Raw genomic sequence first — 23,308 nt, forward strand, 5'->3', positions numbered from 1 at the left:
TTCTGGGTCAAGACATTCTTGGAAGACTTGAATAGCAATTCAGTATCAAAAGGACGATGTTCAGTTGCGAACACTTTAACGATTATAATTGAATTTCATATGAATTGAACAGTTTTCTTAAAGAAAAGGTTATAGAAAAATATAATGTTAGTTAATAGTTTGAAGTAGCGATAATGCTTTATTTCAAAATATTCCATTACTTTTAACAAATATGTATTGGAAAATGTTCAGAAATAAGGCACTTTCCAAATATATACTTCCTACAAATAAACTAGATACAGTCTAATGAACCACAGTATTACATTTTAAGCGTTATTGAAAACATTTGTTTTGAACTATGAATTTTAACTTGAAAAATTGTGTTCAGTTTATGAATTGTAAAGCTGAACTCCAAATTCACATCTTCGCAAGCAGGATGAAAAGTTACTTACTATGCAAACCGATGCTATGAGTACGGTGGCACAGAGGTGACATCTGCAACACTGTATTTAAATTGTGGCCTCAACTTAGTAAATTGTGGCCACAAGTTAGTAAATTGTGGCCACAATTTAGTAACTTGTGGCCACAACTTAGTAAATTGTGGCCATAAGTTAGTAAATTGTGGCCACAATTGTGGCCACAACTTAGTAAATCGTGGCCTCAACTTATTAAATTGTGGCCACAACTTAGTGACCACGACTTATTAGCCAATCGAACGATAAAAAGATGGATAGACGGACGGACGGATGAATAGATTGGATGGTACCTACGAATCTACCTACTAATTTATTTGTTTGTACTTCCGTTCGTCTATCTTCCCTTCCTGTATCACACTTTGCAGTGACGTAGACATTTTTGTGCGTTCATTTCGTATGGTTTCTGATTTTATCTCCCCGCAAACCTGACGAGCGAAAACACGAGATTTAACAAGTTAAAATGCGGGAACGCAGGTTGAAAACTCTACGAGGGGCGTTCAATAAATACCCGGAAAAGTGCTCTCAATTCTTCAAGTATCATCAAAAATAAATGAAAATGCTACAAAATGTAGACTAGGGAGTACTGAGTTGATATATCAAAATTAGATTGTCTTTGGATAAATAATAAGTAAATGCGAGTCCCCATGGCAACGTCATGTGACGTCATCCGGCCCAATTTTGTCTCTTTTTCTATTTTACATGCGCGAAAACATTACTTGAAAATGCTACAAAATGTAGACTAGGGAGTACTGAGTTGATATATCAAAATTAGATTGTCTTTGGATAAATAATAAGTAAATGCGAGTCCCCATGGCAACGTCATGTGACGTCATCCAGCCCAATTTTGTCTCTTTTTCTATTTTACATGCGCGAAAACATTACTTGCCACTTACCTATTTTTCAACCTCCATTTTCTTAAATTGAGTTAATATTGATATGAAAAGTAAGCGTTACGCCAATAACGTCAAATTATAAATGTGACATCATTAAAATATTTGGCAGGCATACTGAGTTGGTTGTCGCTTGAAAATCCGTGTTGAACGGAGATGTGAGATAACATTTTGTGTTCTGAATCGAAAATCAAGGAAAGAGACAAATGCTATGCTGGAAAAGGTTTAAGGGACAATGCCCTGAAGAAAACAAAATTTTATTAGTGGGACGTGACGTTTAAAAGTGGTCAGGAGAATATTGCTGACGACTTGTGTTACAGACATGAAAAATAACGCTCAGTCACATTTAATAAATTAAAGAGCTCCTTGGTAGGGCATCAGTTCAGTGTCCAGTTTCTTCAATACAACAGGAACATCATATGAACAGTATTTATTTATTCTTAGGAAGGTGTAAAATGCATCTAATGGTGATAAACATTGAATCAATGGTAATCACGAGTTGTATTGATTAATTGAGTGTGATATGACAGCATCATAATGACGTTAAGCCGCTTTTGAGGTGATGGCGTTGCCTAGGAGACGACAAATAAATACTGTGCATGTTATGAAATCTGTAATTTAGGTATTTGCATTCAGTATGTTCATATCCCTCGTATTTTCAAATTTTAGCAAAATGAGACCAGAAATAAAGAAATGAGAGCACTTTTCCGGGTATTTATTGAACACCCCTCGTATTTTAGCAGGGACGCGGAGCGAAAACACGATAACTACAGGGGTCGCTGGGTGAGAATAAGTAACTGGTATGCCGGGGATGGGGAGCGAAAACAGGATGATTAGCGCTGCTTAAACATAGTGTTCTCGAACCGCGCCCCGACATTCCAGTTACTAAATCTCACCCCGCGATCTTGATAATTATCATGTTTCCGCTCCTCGCCCCCGCTATAAAGCGAGTTATCACCCCGAGCCCCTGCCATTATTAGTTGTAAATTTCAAGTGTTTTCGCCCGGCGGGGTCACCAGGCGATAAATCGCCATTAAAAGTTTAAGCAGCGCTAATTATCGTGTTTTCGCCCCGCGCCCCAGACATACCAGTTACTACATCTCCCTGGCGGGGTTTTGACCTGCTTTCTCGACATTTGAACTTGTTTATTCTCGTGTTTTCTCTCGACGTGGCCGCGAGACGAAAATATAATTTAATAGGGCTAAAACGCGGAATGACAGAATTAGCCAATCGAAACGAATGTTTTTTCTTCGCTGCTGTATAGGAGTGCAAAATAGGAGCGCACAAAGTGTCTACGTACCAGAGCAAATGTTAAACAGGAATAAAAGGTAGATATATGGATGGATCGACGGAGGAACAGACCGATGGACGAATGGATTGACGGACGGATGGATTGGATGGTACCTACCTATCTACCTATTTATTTGTCTTTCTGTCCGTCTGTCTATCTTCTATTCCTGTCTAACCCGTTGCAGGGACGTAGACACTTTAATTCACGTACATTTTGTAAGGATGCTAAATTCTGCCAATTCGCGTTTTAGCCCAATTAAATGATATTTTTAAAACAAAAAACACGAGAATTAGCAAGTTAAAATGTCGAGAACGCAGGCCGAAACCCCACAAGGGCGATTAAGTAACTGGTATGTCTGGGGCGCGGTGCAAAATTACGATAATTAGCACTGCTTAAACGTTTAATAAAGAGTTTTCGCCTGGTGACCGCGCACAACGAAAACACGTGAAATGTATAAGTTAAAATGGTGGGTGTCCGGCGTGATAACTCGCTATTTAGTGGGGGCAAGGAGCAGAAACATGATGTTTAACAAGAACGCGGGGTGAAATTTGGTAACTGGATGTCAGGGCGCGGTTCGGAAATACTATGTTTAAGCAGCGCTTATTATCGTGTTTTCGCTCCCCACCCCTGACATACCAGCCACTAATTCTCACCCCGTGGCCCACGGTAATTATCGTGCTTTCGCTCCGCTTCCCCACTCAATAGAGAGTTTTCAGTTTTAAATCGTTAAATCTCGTGTTTTCGCTCAAAAAGGGTCGCAGGGAGATAACGCAAAATGGCAGAAATCAGCAACCATACGAAATTGACGCATAAAATGTCTACGTCACTGCAAAGGGTAAGACAGGAATGGAAGATAGATAGACGACCGGAAGTGCTGACAAATAAATAAGTAGGTAGATACGTAGGTATCATCTGTCTGTTTGTCTATCCATCTATTTATAGTTTCGATTGGCTGATATAAGTCGTGGTCACGAGTTATTATATTGTGGCCACAACTTATTAAATTGTGGCCGCGATTTACTAAATTGAGGCCACGATTTACTAAATTGTGGCCACAAGTTACTAAATTGAGGCCACAATTTAGTAACTTGTGGCCACAATGTACTAAGGTGTGGCCACAAGTTACTAAATTGTGGCCACGATTTACTAAGTTGTGGCCACAATCTACTAAGTTGTGGCCTCAACTTAGTAAATGGTGGCCACAATTTACTAAGTTGTGGCCATAATATAAATAAAGTGTTACGGATGTCACCTCTGTGCCACCGTATATAAGCGACTGTAACTAAGTGTTGTAGCCATCAGTAAAACATACTTTATTCTTGCATAAACAAGCCTTCAGCCCTTTATTTTAATAAATATTTCTTTAGAATGAAATCGTTCTGCTTACATTCCAATTAATGAATAAAGAGAAAATAAAATAGGCTTTTGGAAAAAACAAATAACAAATTCAACGCATTGATTAGCATTTCAAACGTGAATGCATAGATAAGATATTTCTATACTATATTGACATTGTTGTCCAACCATCATGATGCACATCTGCAGATGAATTTAACCTCTAGCATGCTAGATAAATTGTTGTCTGCTGGAAATGTCGTCTGCTAAAATTGTAAAGTTCATTCAATTTGCTCCAAAATTGGAAGAAATATTGTCAGAGTAGCAAACAGCTTGGAACCTGATCAGACGCCGATTTAATTCCAAGCTGTTTGCAAAGGCTGTTAAATTCGCCTGCAGCAGGCTAAGGGTTAATAAAACACATGTTATTGCATTTCATCAAATTCGTTTGAAAGGATAAACAGGTCGAATAATGGATTAAAATTAGAATGCCTTTAATCATTGTAGATCGATGTTACTTCTATTTTACTGACAAACTTGGTTAAATCAGATTGATTATTACATAAGTGAACAATTTTCATTATCTTGCTAACCTGACCTCAGCATGCCAGGTTTATAAAAACACATTAAAACTAGAAAATACTTTTGTAAAAAAGCGCATGTTTTCCCCAATGCAAAGTCCTATAGGCAAGAAGTCAATAGGGGTCAGGAGCGAAAGTCAAAGAGACACTGATGGTTGGCTGCAATAGGGATCATCTACTTGGCATGTCCAGTCATCCCGCTAAATTTCAACACTCATGGCCTAGTGGTTCTCAAGTCACTGTTCAGGCTCCTGTGACCTTGACCTTTGATCAAGTGACCTCAAAATGAATATCTACTCTGCATGTCCAATCATCCTATTAAGTTACAACATATTGTAGGTCAAGTGGTTCTCAAGTTATTTCCAAAAAATGATTTTACATGAACAGGCCACTGTGACCTTGACCTTTAATAGACTGACCCCAAAATCAATAGGGGTCATATACTCTGCATGTTCAATCATCCTATGAAGTTTAAACATTCTGGGTCAAGTGGTTCTCAAGTTATTGATCGGAACTGGTTATCAATGTTAAGGCCTCTGTGACCTTGACCTTTAACGGAGTGACCCCAAAAACAATAAGGGTCATTTACTCTGCATGAACAATCATCCTATGAAGTTTCAACATTCTGGGTCAAGAGGTTCTCAAGTTATTGATTGGAAATGGTTTTCCATGGTCAGGCCCCTGTGGCCTTGACCTTTAATATAGTGACCCTAAAATCGTAAGGGTTCATCTACTCTGCATGGCCAATCATCCTACGAAGTTTCATTATTCTGGGTCAAGTGGTTCTCAAGTTACTGACCGGAAATGGTTTTCAATATTCGGGCCCCTGTGACCTTGACTATTACAGAGTGACCCCAAAAATGTAAGGGGTCACCTACTCTTTATGACCAATCATCCTATTAAGTTTCAACATTCTGGGTCAAGTGGTTCTCAAGTTATTGATTGGAAATGGTTTTCCATGTTCAGGCCCCTGTGGCCTTGACCTTTAACAGAGTGACCCTAAAATCGTTAGGGTTCATCTACTCTGCATGACCAATCGTCCTACGAAGTTTCAACATTCTGAGTCAAGTGGTTCTCAAGTTACTGACCGGAAATGGTTTTCAATGTTCGGGCCCCTGTGACCTTGACCTTTCGCAGAGTGATCCCAAAGTTGTTAGGGGTCATCTACTCTTTATGACCAATCACCCTATTAAGTTTCAACATTCTGGGTCAAGTGGTTCTCAAGTTACTGACCGGAAATGGTTTTCAATGTTCAGGCCCCTGTGACCTTGACCTTTAATAAAGTGACCCCAAAATCGATAGGGGTCATCTATTTTGCATGTACAATCATCCTATGAAGTTTCAGCATTCTGGGTCAAGTGGTTCTCTAGTTATTGATCAGAAATGGCTTTCAATGTTCAGGCCCCTGTGACCTTGACCTTTGACGGAGTAATCTCATAATCAATAAGGGTCATCTACTCTTTATGACCAATCATATTATCAAGTTTCAACATTCTGGTTCAGGTGGTTCTCTAGTTATTGATTGGAAATGGTTTTCAATATTCAAGCCCCTGTGACCTTGACCTTTGACAGAGTGACCCCAAAATCAATAGGGGTCATCTACTCTTCATGACTAATCATCCTATGAAGTTTCAACATTCTGGGTCAAGTGGTTCCCTAGTTATTGATCGGAAATGGTTTTCAATGTTCAGGCCCCTGTGACCTTGACCTTTGACGGAGTGACCCCAAAATCAATAGGAGTCATTTACTCTTCATGACCAATCATCCTATGAAGTTTCAGCATTCTGGGTTTGAAGGTTCTAGGTCAAATGGTTCTCCAGTTATTGCTCGGAAATGAAGTGTGACGTACGGACGGACGGACGGACGGAAGAATGGACGGACGGACGGACGGACAGGGCAAAAACAATATGTCTCCTGGGGGAGACATAATTATCATTCACTTTTCTTTTTAATAACGTAATTCATTATTATTGAGCATGTTTTCGCGACTTCACATAAAGTTACACAGTGACTATCATAGCGAAATTCAATTCATTTCTGTTCCTTTAAGTAGCAGAGTGATTTAAAATATGAAAAGCATGGACAAATGTCTTGAAAAATGCCTGGGCACCTCTTTAAGCGCGAAGTTAATGATTTGTGCATTATACTTTTCACTTATAGTTAAGATAAACTGAACTGACTTACGTGCAAATCATATTCTAATATAGCTCTTCTTCTACCGAAAGCTAGCATTCGTATTCCAATTATGTAAAGAGAACAAGCTCATAGAAAATTCATGTTATATTTCCACGCATAATTCCTTTCCCATAGGAACGATATTTCCTAAATAATCATATTGTAAGAGAACATAAAAGCAATTATAAAACATTCCAATATTTACATTTTGTAAACAAACAACTTTAGTTTTATGTATATTGGTTCTATTTTTGTCATAACTGAGACAGAAAAATGTAGAAATATGTTTAATTGATGAGGACACTTTGCCGACAAAGGAATGCAAATGGAAGAGAGAAAATGAATTGTTAACTTTCTTAGACAGATAATGTAGCCTTTGAAGTCTGAATCTATAATTACAATACTTCCAGATTAGCTCAAGTTTTCTTAATCCGTTGAACAAAACTAAAAACTCGGCCCGACTTTGCGTAAGCCGTATGCAATATATTTCTTTATTTTTTATTACAGCTCTGGACGTGTTGTTTTAATAGTTTTGAAAACAAACAATAAACATAAATTGATATTTTCATAAACTAAAATATAGCAACTTATTCTGATTTGGGTTGAACATTATTAAAATGATTCGAAGATCAATATAAAAATCGACCTTATTTCAACTGAAATACTGAGTATTATTGCATCGCGACAGATAATTTGAGCCGTGCCATGAGAAAACCAACATAGTGTCTTTGCGACCAGCATGGATCCAGACCAGCCTGCGCATCCGCACAGTCTGGTCAGGATCCATGCTGTTCGCTAACAGTTTCACCAATTCCAGTAGGTTTTAAAAGCGAACAGTATGGATCCTGACCAGACTGCGCGGATGCGCAGGCTGGTCTGGATCCATGCTGGTCGCAAACCCACTATGTTGGTTTTCCCATGGCACGGCTCATTTATCGGTTGCAAAATAAGAAACATCATTCTTTTTTATCTTATGACAGGAAACAAAGTACAAGTTTTCCTTTTACAGGTCTTATATACACACGCAAATATTTATTCAATAACATTTATTATGACGTATTACTGAAATTTGGATAAAAGCATCTGAAAGAAGACGTGTCAAGAAGTGGGCAAATGCTCTTTTACCTGAATCGTTTATTGACAAACATTTATAAATTCAAATAAAAGTACATAAACTTCATGTATATGAATTTTCAAACGACTGAAAAGAAGTTTAATTCATAAAAAGCATTGAAAGAAACGCAATTGAAGAAATGTAGAACGAATGAAATTTTATTTAAAAAGGACGCGTGTTCCTCTCGAAATGGAAGCTAGTCTATAAAATTGTGAAAAATCATGTCAGTAACTTTCGGTTTAAAAGCCTCACTAATAACTTCTCTCTTTACCCCTATATTGTTTACACTATAGTTTCATTTTTTACTCTTTAACCAGTTCCGCCTCCTGGCTATAACATACATTATTTTAAAAAAATACATTTGCTCAATGGTAGACAAGGTAAGGACATGAACAATATTGTTTTCACATTTTGCTGTAAATGTGCTGTTGAGCTATATATTGTCTAAAGATACTTCGCAAGATAACTGAAAGCATATGAGCCGTGCCATGGGAAAACCAACATAGTGGCTTTGCGACCAGCATGGATCCAGACCAGCCTGCGCATCCGCGCAGTCTGGTCAGGATCTATGCTGTTCGCTAACAGTTTCTCTAATTGCAGTAGGCTTTGAAAGCGAACAGCATGGATCCTGACCAGACTGCGCGGATGCGCAGGCTGGTCTGGATCCATGCTGGTCGCAAACCCACTATGTTGATTTTCCCATGGCACGGCTCAATTATACAATTATTGCAAAACGTGACAAAGCATTTTTGGATTATCCGTTAATGTTAATATACTTGGTTAATCTACAGAGAATTGCACAAACATTTAATGGAACGTGCATTTACGAAGCGTTTTAATGATTTACTGCAATCAATAACACTTCTAAAAAGTTATTATCAGTAACGTAAGATTTTTTTACAACTTTAAAAGTAAAAATTGTTATTTTTTAATGTTTTCCATAGCGTTTGTTTGACAAGGAGATTTCAATGTTGTCAAATGATACACCGTTGTGAAAATTAATGGCACTGTACTTCAAATTTGACAATCCTGAGTAGGGTATAGTTTATATGAACTCAATAATATCGACCCGATTATCGATATAAAAACAACAACATCACTTGAACTAGCTTGGCTTAATCATGGAATGATAATGCATTTTGTAAATCCTGAAGCATCGATTTGCAATGTCTTTTTAATGCCATCAAAGCGGTTCAAAGACGAATTGACATGGAAGATGGCAAAACTGAGATAACCTTGCTACGAATCTGCTATATAAAATCCATGAAATCTATTGACTTTTAACTGATTGTTATTAGATAGAACGTTTCCCTGTTCTTGATCTCTTTTAAAGTATGCTTTTAAAGATACGTATGTCCTAATTTAGTTTTTTTTTTTTACAATAACAGTATATGCATAAATATAGACTGAACACTGTGTGTATGGATATGTTGAACGTGAAACTAAAGAATCCTTTATGAACATCAAACAGCATTTATTCTATAAAACTGTCAATTTACTAATACATGCCTTGAATTCCAGAAAAGGACCGCATGAATGGGCCGCATAACACTTCGGAGAGTTCAACACATTTAAATACTTCTTCAAAAAACTATTTCTTTTCTTTGTTTTGATGCATTTGCAATAATGGCCCAGTGTTAAAATTTCACATATATAGGTATAACATCGTTTTTAGCAATTTATAAAACTGTTCATTTCTATTTCTTTACAAATGACGTTCTTTTTACAACTTTTTGTGAGTATTTTGAATATCCACTAGTACTGTAATGGACAGTAAGGTAAGAGTTGTAACGGAAACGTTGATTGCTGGTAAAAATGTTCGTTTACCCACAATTGTTAGATGTTCATTTCAATTTATATTCTCCTGTTTAATTGTTTGCTTTGTTGGGTTTAACGTCGCACCGGCACAATTATAGGACATGGCGACTTTCAAGCTTTGATGGTGAAGGAAGACCCAAAGTGCCCATCCGTGCATTATTTCATCACAGGCAGGCACATGGGCAGAACCACCGAACTTCCGTAAACCAGCTGGATGGCTTCCTCAAATAAAGAATTCAACACCCCGAGTGAGGCTCGAACCCACATCGATGAGGGGCAAGTGTTTTGAAGTCAGAGACCTTAACCACTTGGCCACGGAGGCCCCTCTCCTGTTTAATGGGCGAACCATGTCTATTTCATGAAACTCATTACACAATAGTATTTCTTTAGTTTTTATTGCAACTGGCAATTTATCAAAAATGCTAATTGCGGACTTATGAAAAATTATTAAACAAATGAAAAACTTACTTATTTCTCACTTTGAGGAACCGGAAATTATTGCAAATACATAAAACATACCCGTTGTACTGACTAAGGACTATATTATCATATTATACCCCTTCCTACAGTTCTTTTTCCGGATTCTAAGGCATGTCAATAAAATGACAATCCTTTAGAGGAATAATACTAGTTTTATTTGTCAAAAAATATTGATACTGAAATTTGAACGTATCGTACACACTAATTTCATTCAATGATTCAGTCGAAATGTCCACCCGCATTGATTTCAAATCAATACCAATAACTCTTTTTCTCTCTTTAAATTAGTTTATGTTGAGAACAAGTTAATTAAAAGCCATATGACATATCAGGAAAAGGCCTATTTTCGCTCCATGACTTCCTTGTAGAAATGTAGGAAAAGGTTTAAATCAATACTGGACAATCAATCTATTTTGATACCAGCTACCATTGGGACAATATTTACACTTTATTGGAACAGTTTTATCATTTGTAACAAAACCATCTTTTATCGGGTATGAACAGTATGCCATTCTCATTTCATCCTGTAGTTAAACTTGTTATTATTCTATCTTATACGTACCTGCAAGGATAAAAATGTCATCTATTCTTCTTGTTCATTTAATTATTACATGTATATACCACATTTACTATATACATATTATATACATATATTATATACATATAATTGGCAAACACACATCGCATTATGAAAATGACAAATCAACGGTACAAAAAATGTCGAGGTAAAAAGTAAGTTTAATTATTAAACTACATGCAGAGTTCAGAAAACATGACTTAGTTAGTTAAATATTTTTCTTATGTTGATATAATAGAATTAATTGCTACTTTTTCAGGTTTAAATTTCGTTTAAGCATGATAAACTATGGATTATACAGAAATTCAAAACATCTGAAAACGGTTAATGTAACTTCTGACTTTGTTAATAATTTTAGAGACATCAATACACGTTTAAAACCGAAGATTAATTTTTGACATGAATATGACGGCTTCCAGCCAAGTTCTAAAATGTTGGAGATAAAGCGCTCGGTTTTGTGCACACCTCACAAACTCCCCAGTGACTATTTTTTATATGTCTCTGTAAACCTGACACTTTTCGACCGTTTTATATACATCATTAATGGTGAAAAACCCGAATTACAAAAACTTTTCTATTTATTTCAGTTCTCAGTTATTCCTATACTATACTTTTGCGTTAAAATTCTTATTTTCAAAAAGGAAATAATTTATACCATTTAAAGAGAAACTAAAATGTTGCCTCTTTATTTAAATCAAAATGTTTCTCCTAGCCAGTCGATAATGATTGCAAACCGAAACAGTTTTAGGTATGAATATTGCTCTATGATAATTACATAGAAACTATTGAATTATTCATACAATCAATGTAACTATTTGGATCAGTTGCCAGTCACTTATATACTCATTTTGAAATTTTAATGTAGTATCAGTTCTCATTTATACAAATGTGAGCCAAGTTACGATTAATGGTATCTGCACCTCACATCGTTTTAAACGCAAGTTTGGTATCATGTTACGTTTAAGCTGTAATCATAATCATATTCAACACAAAACATTGCAAAATCAATTTGCAGTCATATTTCTGTCAATCAATTTCAATGTGTGCTTGATATTCCATTTCATTATGAAAGCAATGTCAGAATTATAATATAAAATGACAATTCTAGGGCCATTATTGACAATCGCCATGCATTACAGTACCGTCTCTAGCGGCAAAGGTCTGCCTCGTGTGACGTGAAACTGTACGGTATCCTGTGTTCAAAAACCGATGTCGACGTTTCGGAAAGTCTCTTATATAAGACGTCAACGATATGTTTAAGAAAATGATGACGTTTTTCATGTAAATAGGTGGATTATCTCGGTTTAGTGTATTAAAATCAAAACATTGCTTAAGCATGCCTGTGATTTTCACTTTTAGCAGGTTACGCTTCAGTTTTGAATACATTTGAAAATACTTTCGATTTCCTTAATTATTGTTGAAAACTTTTTTATATCACAATAACGGTGATTCTTGCCAGTTTCCCACATGCTTACACTATATATAGGCTAGTATCTATTTTTGCATTGGCATTTTCCAAATGTTTTTGCTATATGTAGGCTTAGTTTATATTTTTCATTGACATTTTCTCAAATCTTTGCCTCCGTATTTATGGCTAGTATCTCTTTCCAATAAACTAATAAATTTAACATCATATCAACATGTTCCGTCCCATTAAATCATAATCTAATTAAAATGTGAAAGCAGCAAAACTAACCAGTCACGGTCTGACCGAGTCTGTTCACAATGTAATGAAGAATGCAACATCCTCATGCTTCCCTGGCACCAGCTTAAGCGGAAACCTTATTAGAAATAATATTGATCTTAAACGACCGAAAACAAAAGCAAGAAATATCTTTAAAAATAAAAGATGTAAGGATGTTTGGCGTATGGAACATCAGTATTAAACAGAAAGTAACATCACAGTACTTACCAGTAGATAGAAAAGATGTCAATATACAGTTAACAGGAGTATTTGCAAAAACTAAGCGGAAAATTTAAATGATCAATATGTGTCATATGAGCCGTGCCATGGGAAAACCAACATAGTGGGTTTGCGACCAGCATGGATCCAGACCAAACTGCGCATCCGCGCAGTCTGGTCAGGATCCATGCTGTTCGCTAACAGTTTCTCCAGTTCCAATAGGTTTTAAAAGCGAACAGTATGGAGCCTGACCAGACTGCGCGGATGCGCAGGCTGGTCTGGACCCATGCTGGTCGCAAACCCACTATGTTGGTTTTCTCATGACACTGCTCAATTATCAGTGAGAGTTAGTCAAAGCGATTTGGCGTCCTTAGCTGGTGCTGAAATATTTTCCTGTTGGATCAGAAACTTTCTTATAGCCTGTCACTAATAATTCAGAAAATATTCGGTAGCAGCCAGCAACCTTTCTTGCAAAAGAAGTACGCAACGGTGTAAGTAGTTTATTTTCGATTCTTCTTGCGAGGATTAATTTATTAAAATATTGAAATTAAAAGCAATAATACTAGCTTTTGACACCAAAAGTAATAAATACCATCTGTTTAATAAGTGACTTCTTTTATTCAATTGTATTAAAAACTTAGCAAAAAAAAAAAAAAAATGGATTGTCTTCAGTTAAAGCAGATATGTATAGAAAACGATTTGAAAGTGAGGCACATTCCAAAATACATATACCTTCTAATTCACCAATTAAATGATTTCTAATAAACCGCAATATTATCATTCAAAGCGTAGTTGAAATTACATATAGCTGCATAAATTTGAACTTAAATGGCAATATTCTATATAAATATTTTACTAAAGAAAACTGCCCAGGCGACCATCTAATGTAATGGAACGCATAACATCGCAAACAATATCAGAAGTTAAAAGCTACTGAAACAAATGCAGATATGAGCAGTTGTTACAAAGTGATGTAACCTTCTATTCAGCAAAAATTGTTTTATCCATTTATAAATAGGCATGTAGTCCTACTTTTTAATAAAAATATCAGTAACTCCAATTTCATGTCTGTTTCATACTTACATACTCACATTTCCTGCTCAAATTTCAACAACACTTTAGAAGTAGAATCTTTGTCTTTTACTTTTAACTGTCTATTTTTTATCCAAAATTTGCTTATATCATGCCTACTAAATCAATGACTTTTTTCATAAAACATGCAAGAATCCATAAATTAAAAAGAATATCCGTAAAACAAATTTCAAAATTCCGGCATGAAATGAAACTTCAAACCCGAATATATAGATAAGATTGAAAATGTCCAATTTTATGAGTTACTGGTCAGAGTTCATAGCAGGTGTTGTCACATATTAAAATTGTAAATTACATTTTGAACACAAAATTGTTCAATTAGAAAGAGTGCGTGCGTTATGAATCATTTATAAAGATGCGTTATCTTATGTAGTTATCAATTTACCATATAAATAAAAGCCAATTTAAAGGGTAAAATAAATAAAATCTATAAGAAAACCCTTTGGAATCGTGAAACTTATTTCAGATTTAATGAATATACACCCTCTAGTTCCGGCTTAATTTTAGTTAGGTGTGATAGATGTTGCACATTTCATTACATCTTTTTTTTTTTTTGCATTTTACGATTTCAAAGGATCTTCACTATATACCAAGTTATCATATCCTTTAAATTGACTTCTATGTACTTGTTTGAAACATTGTGCATAGATTCGTTGCCTTAGTTCGCCCGGCATTTGAACTAAAAAAAGTAAAAGTAGACTCCCTGGAAGAATTTAGCAGACCAAACAGTCAGAGCCACAAATCGCAATGTTGGCCATCCGCATACAAACATTGTACCAGTAAGATATGACAGACTGGTTGCTTTAAACACCAACTAGCCACAAATCGTAATGTTGGCCATGCACATATGTAGCGGAAAGATATGACAGACTGGTTGCTTTAAACACCAACTAGCCACAATTCGCAATGTTGGCCATCCCCATACAAACATTGTAGCGGAAAGATATGGCAGACTGGTTGCTTTAAACACCAACTAGCCACAAATCGCAGTGTAAGCCATCCCCATACAAACATTGTAGCGGAAAGATATGGCAGATTGGTTGCTTTAAACACCAACTAGCCACAAATCGCAATGTTGGCTATCCGCATAAAAACATTGTAGCGGAAAGATAATAGCAGACTGGTTGTTTCAAATACCAACTAACAAATCCATTCTAATTGTGTGAAAGATATAAAAATGGAGATGGGGTAAGAAGAGGAGGGGAGAGGATAAGAAAGAGGACACAAAAGGGGGACATAAAAGTAGAGGAAGTAGGTTAAGGGAAGTATCACTACCAACATACAAAACCATATACATAACATAAAAAAACGGAAAAAGCATGTTGAAAATAGGACATAGCTTTGAAAAAACATGCTATTGCTCTTGATGCTTTGGCTAATTTAGTAAATGACTTGGTATATCTCTTACTATGGAGCACTACAGAAACTAAACCCAAAGATGTATGGACATGAAGTAATAAAAACGTTAAATTACATTTTATTAAAATCACTAGCGTTGAATTACCAAATGGAATTCTATATTTGTCGTATGAAGAGGTTACAGATGCCTGTAAGAATTGTTCGTCCTTGCAAGAAAGCACATTTTTATTTTTTACTTTGACACAAGAACCTACAATTCTGTTTGTTTTACCTCCCAGCAGATTCTAGCCCTTTCATTGGTTGAGTTGTGTCACGTGGTCGCCGCTATATTTCTATAGAGGGTCAGTTGGTGACCCTACATGAGAATTGCAATTCAAAATTGCGTGATGTTGACCATAAAATTAACATTATTATTTTAAAACTTCAAAATGATCCTACTGCCACCTTCAGAGACCTTTCGTCTCGCCCTCTATAAAGCATACTGACCCTACATATTTCCGTAGAGGGTCAGTAACAAACCCAATAATTAATATTGGTATTCATTTTTGAAAATACCATGGAAATAAATATGACTGCACATATTTATGTGAAAAATTAGGGAGAAACAAGGTGTTAATTAATACTGATAATAATATGTGAAATCATTACAATGGTGCCACATTTTGACTTTCAGATGAATGACAAAAACAAAATCGAAAAAATATTCAGTTGTTTACAAAATATTAAAAACAAATAAAAATTTTAGGTGACTTCAATGAACGCAACAAAACAATTTCTAGTACAACTATTGTTAAAGAATTTATTATGAATGATACTCACTACAATGTCCTACAATGACACTTACAAAAATGTATATGAAGGATGGAGACATATTGATCGTGAAAACATGAAGTTGGGATTCTCAGCTGTTTTCGTGAAAATGAATGAAAAGTCTATCTGACATATCCGGAAATGCATATTTTCTCTGTGATTTTCCTGGCCGGATAAGGGTTTAAATTCTGTTATTATCAATATTATGTTGTTTTGTACACTGACACAATTTAGGTCATATGGCGACTAGCTTTTAATGGTGGAGGAAGACCACATGTACGCCTCACAGACATGTGAACATCCAAAAGACTATTTACAGGATTTCCGTCCAAATAATTACGGAGACATCTTCCATAGCTTAAACCACTTAAATTAATTTTTGACTCTGTATGGAATTGTGCGACCTTTATCGAAGCAAATAAAGTATTGTCTTGTCAAAGGAGGTTCTCTATTACTAGGAGTGTAGCTTTATTGTCAATTTTCTTGCCACAGTACTTCGTGCAGTAATAACGATAAAGATCCATTTCAGACTTATAAAAAATATTTCATCTCAATAACAGTAGTTTTACAATGTAGAACTTTTATAAAACTTTTTAAAACTAAGATTCATTTTAACGTTCAGGTTTATGCCTTGAATCTTTTCACGATTTCTCAATGTTTTAAGAGACAATCGAAAAAGTGTTTCCTGATTGTAAGAATTATTTATAAGTTAATATTTGGAAAAATGCCATATTTTGGGCCGATGACATGGTTTCTGAAACACATCTTGTCTAAGAAGATAGGTCTAAATAACTAAAAAAAGTGAAAGTATTTTTGTGATATTCCCTGTATGCTGTTTAAAATGAATACAAATTATTTTCAGTTTAAGAAAGCTGCATATTGACCTTTCAGCTTTACACTGACAATGCTGAGACAAGTTAAGTAAGAATTTAAGAAATCATATATTATATAAACGAATAACATGAATGACAAAGAGTAGTGACGTGATAAAATACAAATTTGAAAAAAAAAAATAAACAGGTCTTAAAATCGAAAATTTCACAGAAACTTCTACGAAGCTTTGCAGAAATATAAAAAAATTGTAAGATCAAAATTACCTCTTGTAGCCTTTTCTTAGAAGCATACTGTCCGGCGTAGGTACTTTTATCCATATTTGATTTATACATATGTCTTAAGAAGAGTGCCTAACGTAACTTAATAAATGTTTCGTAACATAATAAGTTCTGTATCATTAGTGGACTCTTTTTACTGCTGCATAACAGAAAAAATATTTGTTTCTACTTTTAGAAGAATTATTAGAATGTTCTCACAATTATTAAGTCCTGTTGCAGTTTTCAACTGTGAATTAATATTAATGTATAACGCTGTTTACATTCCAGATTTTCGCACTTTTAAAAATATTCTTTTCAATGATATTGTCCCTTTTACTAAATTTTCCTACCCGTATTCCGTTCTATAGAATTTAAAAGATCATTTTCTTTTTCTAAATGAGACATTAATGAAATATGAAGCCATTTAAAATCCCATAATTCCTGCTTAGTTCATGTTTGAGACAGCACGGTCAATCGATAATGACAGCAAACCAAAATGCAAAAATGATTACATCAACAGATTAATACCCAGGAACTGTTAGATGGACGCATTTAAACGATCGGTTTGGCTGTCAATATTCTGTTATCAATTGTTACTTTCTCAAATCTTCAGATGCACTTAAACGTTTTGTCCCGTAGAATTTATCCAAAACATTAAGCAAACTGAAACAAATTTTGATATCATAAATTATCTTTTATTGAATCAAATGTGCTTTCGTGCAAAATTCAAAATTATTCAGACTTTATCGAATTCATTTTCATACCCAGTTCATGAAAAACAATTGAGCACTGAAATAATACCAGTTAAATTATAATACAGATAAGGTTGCTTATATCCAAATATGCACATTAGAAATGATTGAAAAAAAAGGCATGTTAATTATTCATTCTTTCCTTTATGCGATATCAACTAAAATCTAACGACTTCATAGCACTTTCATCAAAACTGTTATTCAAAATATAATTCATTATACAGCGTCGTCGATATTTCATAATAAGTTTGCGAAATTCGAATATTCCTATTAATACTTCAAAACAGAAAATTGATCATCTAATCATTTTATGCAATATAACAATGTGTATCTATGCGAGCAAGAGTTGTTGCTTTTTAACTATGCAAACAAGCCATAAAATAAGCAACTGTTACATTGAACCTTTTATGAAAAAGCATATTGCATTTCGCCTTTATTTGCGCTATATAGATCTGGTATAATATAGACGTATCTATTCAGTAGCATTTAATACCATTTCTTAAAGATACAGAATGCCATGTCATGGTATTTTTTTCTTTGTAGTATTTTCTTATGTAGAAATGTATATAGAACACATTCATAATTAGAAGCCATGCAGTAATAGTAGATTGCTAAAACACTTCCAGTTTTTAGTGGTAGTGCACATTTATATTCTGCTTTGCTATACATATAGGTCAATTATGTATGTATTATTTTATCTTAATGCACAGTATTGTTAATAAACAATAACTGGTCAATTTTATGTTTGCTAAAACAATATGAAGCAATTGATCATATTTTCAAAGATGAAAGGGTTTAGTATACCTTTAACATTTTCATGAGAATTTTACAATATTTATTTGAACATTTTTCACTTTGTCTTTTCAATACTTTAATATCACAAGCGTGCAAATATGACAAACATTCAGTAGCTGTTTTCAAGCAATTTGTTTTTATCATCCAATTCAAACACCTACACGTTTACCATTTAAAATAAAGATCATGAAATGTATTCATCACACCGACTAAAATTAATGGTATTTGATAGAAGAGCATCAATAATCCATAAATTTAGCAGGCTATCGGCAAAACAAATATCAAAACTCTACATAAAATGAAACTTCAAACCCTTATATAAAGCTAAGTTTTGATACTCTACGTGAATTTTCTTTTATTAAAGCTGATAAACTGAGTATATTTCCCATTATTGACCAACACTTATTCATTGTTTGTAAATTAAAGGTGCAATCTACAGTTAGAAATCAAGCGAAAAGCTTCTCGTGAAAAGCAATATCAATACAGAAATATATATCCAATGTGGTTATCAATTAAACATATTTGCATAACATTTAGACTCCCTTCTTATAAAGACATTGAGTACAAGTGCATATGGTTCATTAGGATATGTTTTATAATTATTTAAACGAGCATTTTGTTTTTTTTGTAACCATTGCACATCAAATTATGATGTCAATATGCACATGTGTAGCTTGTCTTTGCCCTAGGACAAAAGGGATTCGATTATTATAAGTGTGACTTGCTCTGCAATGTTGTAATAGACTCGGCCCGGATCCTACGAAGCGCTTGCGTCTAATACGATACGGCCTGGCAAAATCCACGACTGCTGAAGGCATCATTACAAATCAAGGTACTGCATTATAAACCATTTCATTATAAACAGATACCATAATACCATATAAACAGATATGTTCTTAGACAATAAGACTGAAAATTCGTTAGAAACCGTGAACGTTTTGACTCAAGAAAAGACGATACGTCATCTTATATGACGTCACAATTAAAGCAAGAAGGCCCGCCATTGACTGTTTTTCCGTATCCGACTGAATATAAGGTGTTATGTTCGTAAGTATATTACCAGTTGTATTTCAGACGGGAACTTTCTTATGTATATAATAGAAGGTGATCTCTTGCTCAGATAACAGTGTCTCCCCACCCCCCCTCAACCCCTGGGCAGGCATGATATGTTAAGTTACAACAGCATTGATGTAATTAAAGATATACTTTTTCGTGTTAACATATTTTATTCATAATCATATTGTACACAGGTTTTTCAGACTGCATTTTCTCCTTTTTAAACATTGTAAAAAGAACGTTTCTTTGTAAATGTATTAATGATGTCTCTTAACGTAACTTGGCATTTTAGTTTATTCGCGAATATAAACGACATACACTTAATCCAAGGCGTATTAACGTGTTCTTTTCAATGTAACACGCACTTTTAAAGGCAATTTATCATAAATGATAAAATCGATTTTCAGTAAGAAAAATAATTGTACACTTTTTAAACGAAATACCTTTAAACTAGAAGTGGGATTCGAGTGATGTCAAACAATTTAAACGCATGAAAATATATGACATTCATTTTAATTTTGATAACATCATGACACTATCTTTTATGTAAATTTCATCTTATCGACTTGAATATATAAGTTTGTTGTTTGCATTTATAAAGCACCAATCTTTAAGAAAAGAGGTGGTTAAAGTTTATTCCCTGGAAGACTGCGTGTCACAGAAAATATATGAGCCGCGCCATGAGAAAATCAACATAGTGGTTTTGCGACCAGCATGGATCCAGACCAGCCTGCGCATCCGCGCAGTCTGGTCAGGATCCATGCTGTTCGCTAACAGTTTCTCTAATTCCAATAGGCTTTGAAAGCGAACAGAATGGATCCTGACCAGACTGCGCAGATGCGCAGGCTGGTCTGGATCCATGCTGTTCGCAAGGCCACTATGTTGGTTTTCTCATGGCACGGCTCAATTATTGACCCGATACTATTAAAAGTCTTCATGAATTTCTCGTTCATTCTGAATGGTCAAACAGCTATAGTCAATGAATGCGTTTCATAAACCTTTAGTTTCACAATCTGTTCAAACTTATTTAAGATGTGCCTAAATGTTCGAACATTCTTCGTAAAATGGTGACATAAATAAGTAAGTGATATTCACGGAATATGGTTTTATTCCAGATTAAAGTCTGACTTGAATCTAAAGTTAAAAGTCCCAGTCATTATAAAATCAGTAAACTTTGTGCTCTCGTAAGAATAGTTATTATTTTAAAAGATAACCATGAATAAAGCAGGATTTCATTGTAAAATATTTATAATCTACAAATAATCTTAGCAACAATTCCCTGGTCTTACATGATGTGTTTAGAAATCATTTCAATTGTCCAATTTTGCCACAGTGCACGTTTCAGAAAATAAAGATGTATACTGTGATTACTGAATTTGAAGGTTTGCAAAGAAAAAGTCTTCATAATTCGCGTCCAAGAGATTAGAGATTCCGTTGGTCGCGGTTGAAACGATTCAGGGGATATACGACATATCAGAAAAAGATTTTCATTCCACTGTTTCCTAAAAATCAGTAGGACGAGATTAGAAAATCGAGACAGGGTGAATGCAATGAAATATGTCATGCTAACTCTATTTCGGTCATTTGGCGCGTTTCCTTAAAAGCGCAAGTGACGTTTTGAGTATTATTTCAGGAACAGGCGGGTACCTTGGTAGCAAAGACAACCTTATGTAGACCAGCTTGACTTCCGTATACGCATGGATGTTTACAGAACTGCTGTCTAGGTGTAAATTGTTGGAGACATCTTAATAGCTTAGATCATTTTCATGAATTTCTGTCTTGATAAGTGCTTGCGGCTGACATAATTTCATAGAACTTTTCACAACGCTACTTGCACGTCTTTGCTAAAATGTTCAAAAAATTACCTTGACCAGCTTTTTCGCCCGCCCGCTTAGCTCAGTAGGTAAGAGCGTTGGTCTACGGATCGCGGGGTCGTGAGTTCGATCCTCGGGCGGGGCGTATGTTCTCCGTGACTATTTGATAAACGACATTGTGTCTGAAATCATTAGTCCTCCACCTCTGGTTCATGTGGGGAAGTTGGCAGTTACTTGCGGAGAACAGGTTTGTACTGGTACAGAATCCAGGAACACTGGTTAGGTTAACTGCCCGCCGTTACATGACTGAAATACTGTTGAAAAACGGCGTTAAACCCAAAACAAACAAAAACAAACAAATGACCAGCTTTTTCCTAGAAGCATACTGCCCGGCGTAGGTACTTTTATCCGCTTTCACTTTACTCATATCTGATAAATCATTTATCTCGTCAAAAATAAGAATGCCCAATCTGGTGTATTAATGTTCCGTTTTGCACTTCTGGTTAAATGTTTGTTTTATATTTTTCTTGTAGGTTCACATATTTAATACATAACTTTTATCGTCTAGTACTGAAAACTTTAAAAGTCTCGCTGAAATGTTCCAGTAATATGTCTATATCTTCATTTGTACCTAATGACAGGTTACAATGAGCTGCCTCTCTCTAAAATATGAATTAAAGCTATATGCCTATCTGCGTATACAAACTTTTCAAATATATTCCTTTAACTGGGATGTTTAGAAAATTTAACACAAGGTCTTGTCACTAAATCTAACTTGTCATTCCTTGTTTTACCCATTTTCATTATCATATTCTAAATGAGTTATTAATGTGAGATAATAATTTATTAATGTGAGATAATAATTTATTAATGTGAGATAATGATTTATTAATGTGAGATAATGATTTAATGATTTATTAATGTGAGATAATGATTTATTAATGTGAGATATGAAATATTTTAAAGTTCTTTCCTAATATCCAATAACTCAAGATTGATGATACAGATCCAATCGATCATGACAACAAACCGAAGGCGTTTGATGTGAATGCTAAAATGATGACATCGACAGCCTATTAGCAAGGAACTCTTTTATTGGTTTGTAATATCGATATAATTGTTAAGCATCTATTATCATTTGTTAAGATAATCATTATCAATTTAAATGTATTATCAGTTGCAAGTAGTTTTTATTTTCAAAAGTATTACTGTTCTATACAGACATTTCAAAGATATTTAATGAAATTGGTGATATCAAATTTCTTAAGTTGGTGATGTTGCTAATGGTTCATTTTACTTTATTTACATACTCGGAACATTTACTTTACAACGAATATGATTTGATGAAGAAACAGCAATCGTATTTGGAAGTGTTAATTTTGACACCGATGTCATTTCTAATATTCAATACGCTAGAAAGGGTAAAAATATCACTTTCTTGTTTTTCAGACTCTCCTAAATATTCATTATCTATGACATACTAATGGTAGTTTCATGTAAATGGTTATCTTCAGTAAATTTTAAACTTGATTCGCGTCAAAAATGTAATGAGTTGATGAAATGCGAATATCATGTAGTCCTATTATATCTTTCATAGCAGGAAAATGATCAGATGATGATTTTATGCAATACAATTTTAAATCGACTCAATGCATATCAGCTCACGCTAGAGTTGCTGTTACATTGAATATTGAATGTTACTCTAACAAGCATCCATTTATCCACAATAACTCTTTCCGTATCTTGATATTTGCAACCGGATTTCACAGTATTTGTGTCAATAATTCCCTCTTTATGTCTTTTCAAATTCTCCAGTATCTCCAAGATAACAATTCAGAAACAAAAGTCTCGCTATTTATTCTTCATCGGATCAAAGTTCTCCCTTTAAAATCAAAGCCATGTTTACATCTTACCTATTAA

The 23,308-nt window shown here is 34.7% G+C and overlaps 1 protein-coding gene across 4 annotated transcripts in view; it reads right to left on the reverse strand.

Annotated features, from left to right (window-relative positions):
• LOC123557595 (uncharacterized) overlaps nt 1–23,308 on the reverse strand; it is a 73,286-nt gene that overhangs the window by 21,018 nt on the left and 28,960 nt on the right. The window contains exon 1 of one of the 4 annotated variants that reach the window (XM_045349157.2): nt 16,978–17,143. The exons of the other annotated variants lie outside the window; for them this stretch is intronic. Coding sequence (XP_045205092.2) covers nt 16,978–17,046 — 69 coding nt within the window. The 5' untranslated portion in view covers nt 17,047–17,143. Of the gene's footprint in view, nt 1–16,977; nt 17,144–23,308 lie in introns of those variants that run through there. 4 annotated transcript variants of the gene reach the window in all.

Source organism: Mercenaria mercenaria, chromosome 5 (genome assembly GCF_021730395.1).
Source record: "Mercenaria mercenaria strain notata chromosome 5, MADL_Memer_1, whole genome shotgun sequence".
Taxonomy (NCBI): domain Eukaryota; kingdom Metazoa; phylum Mollusca; class Bivalvia; order Venerida; family Veneridae; genus Mercenaria; species Mercenaria mercenaria.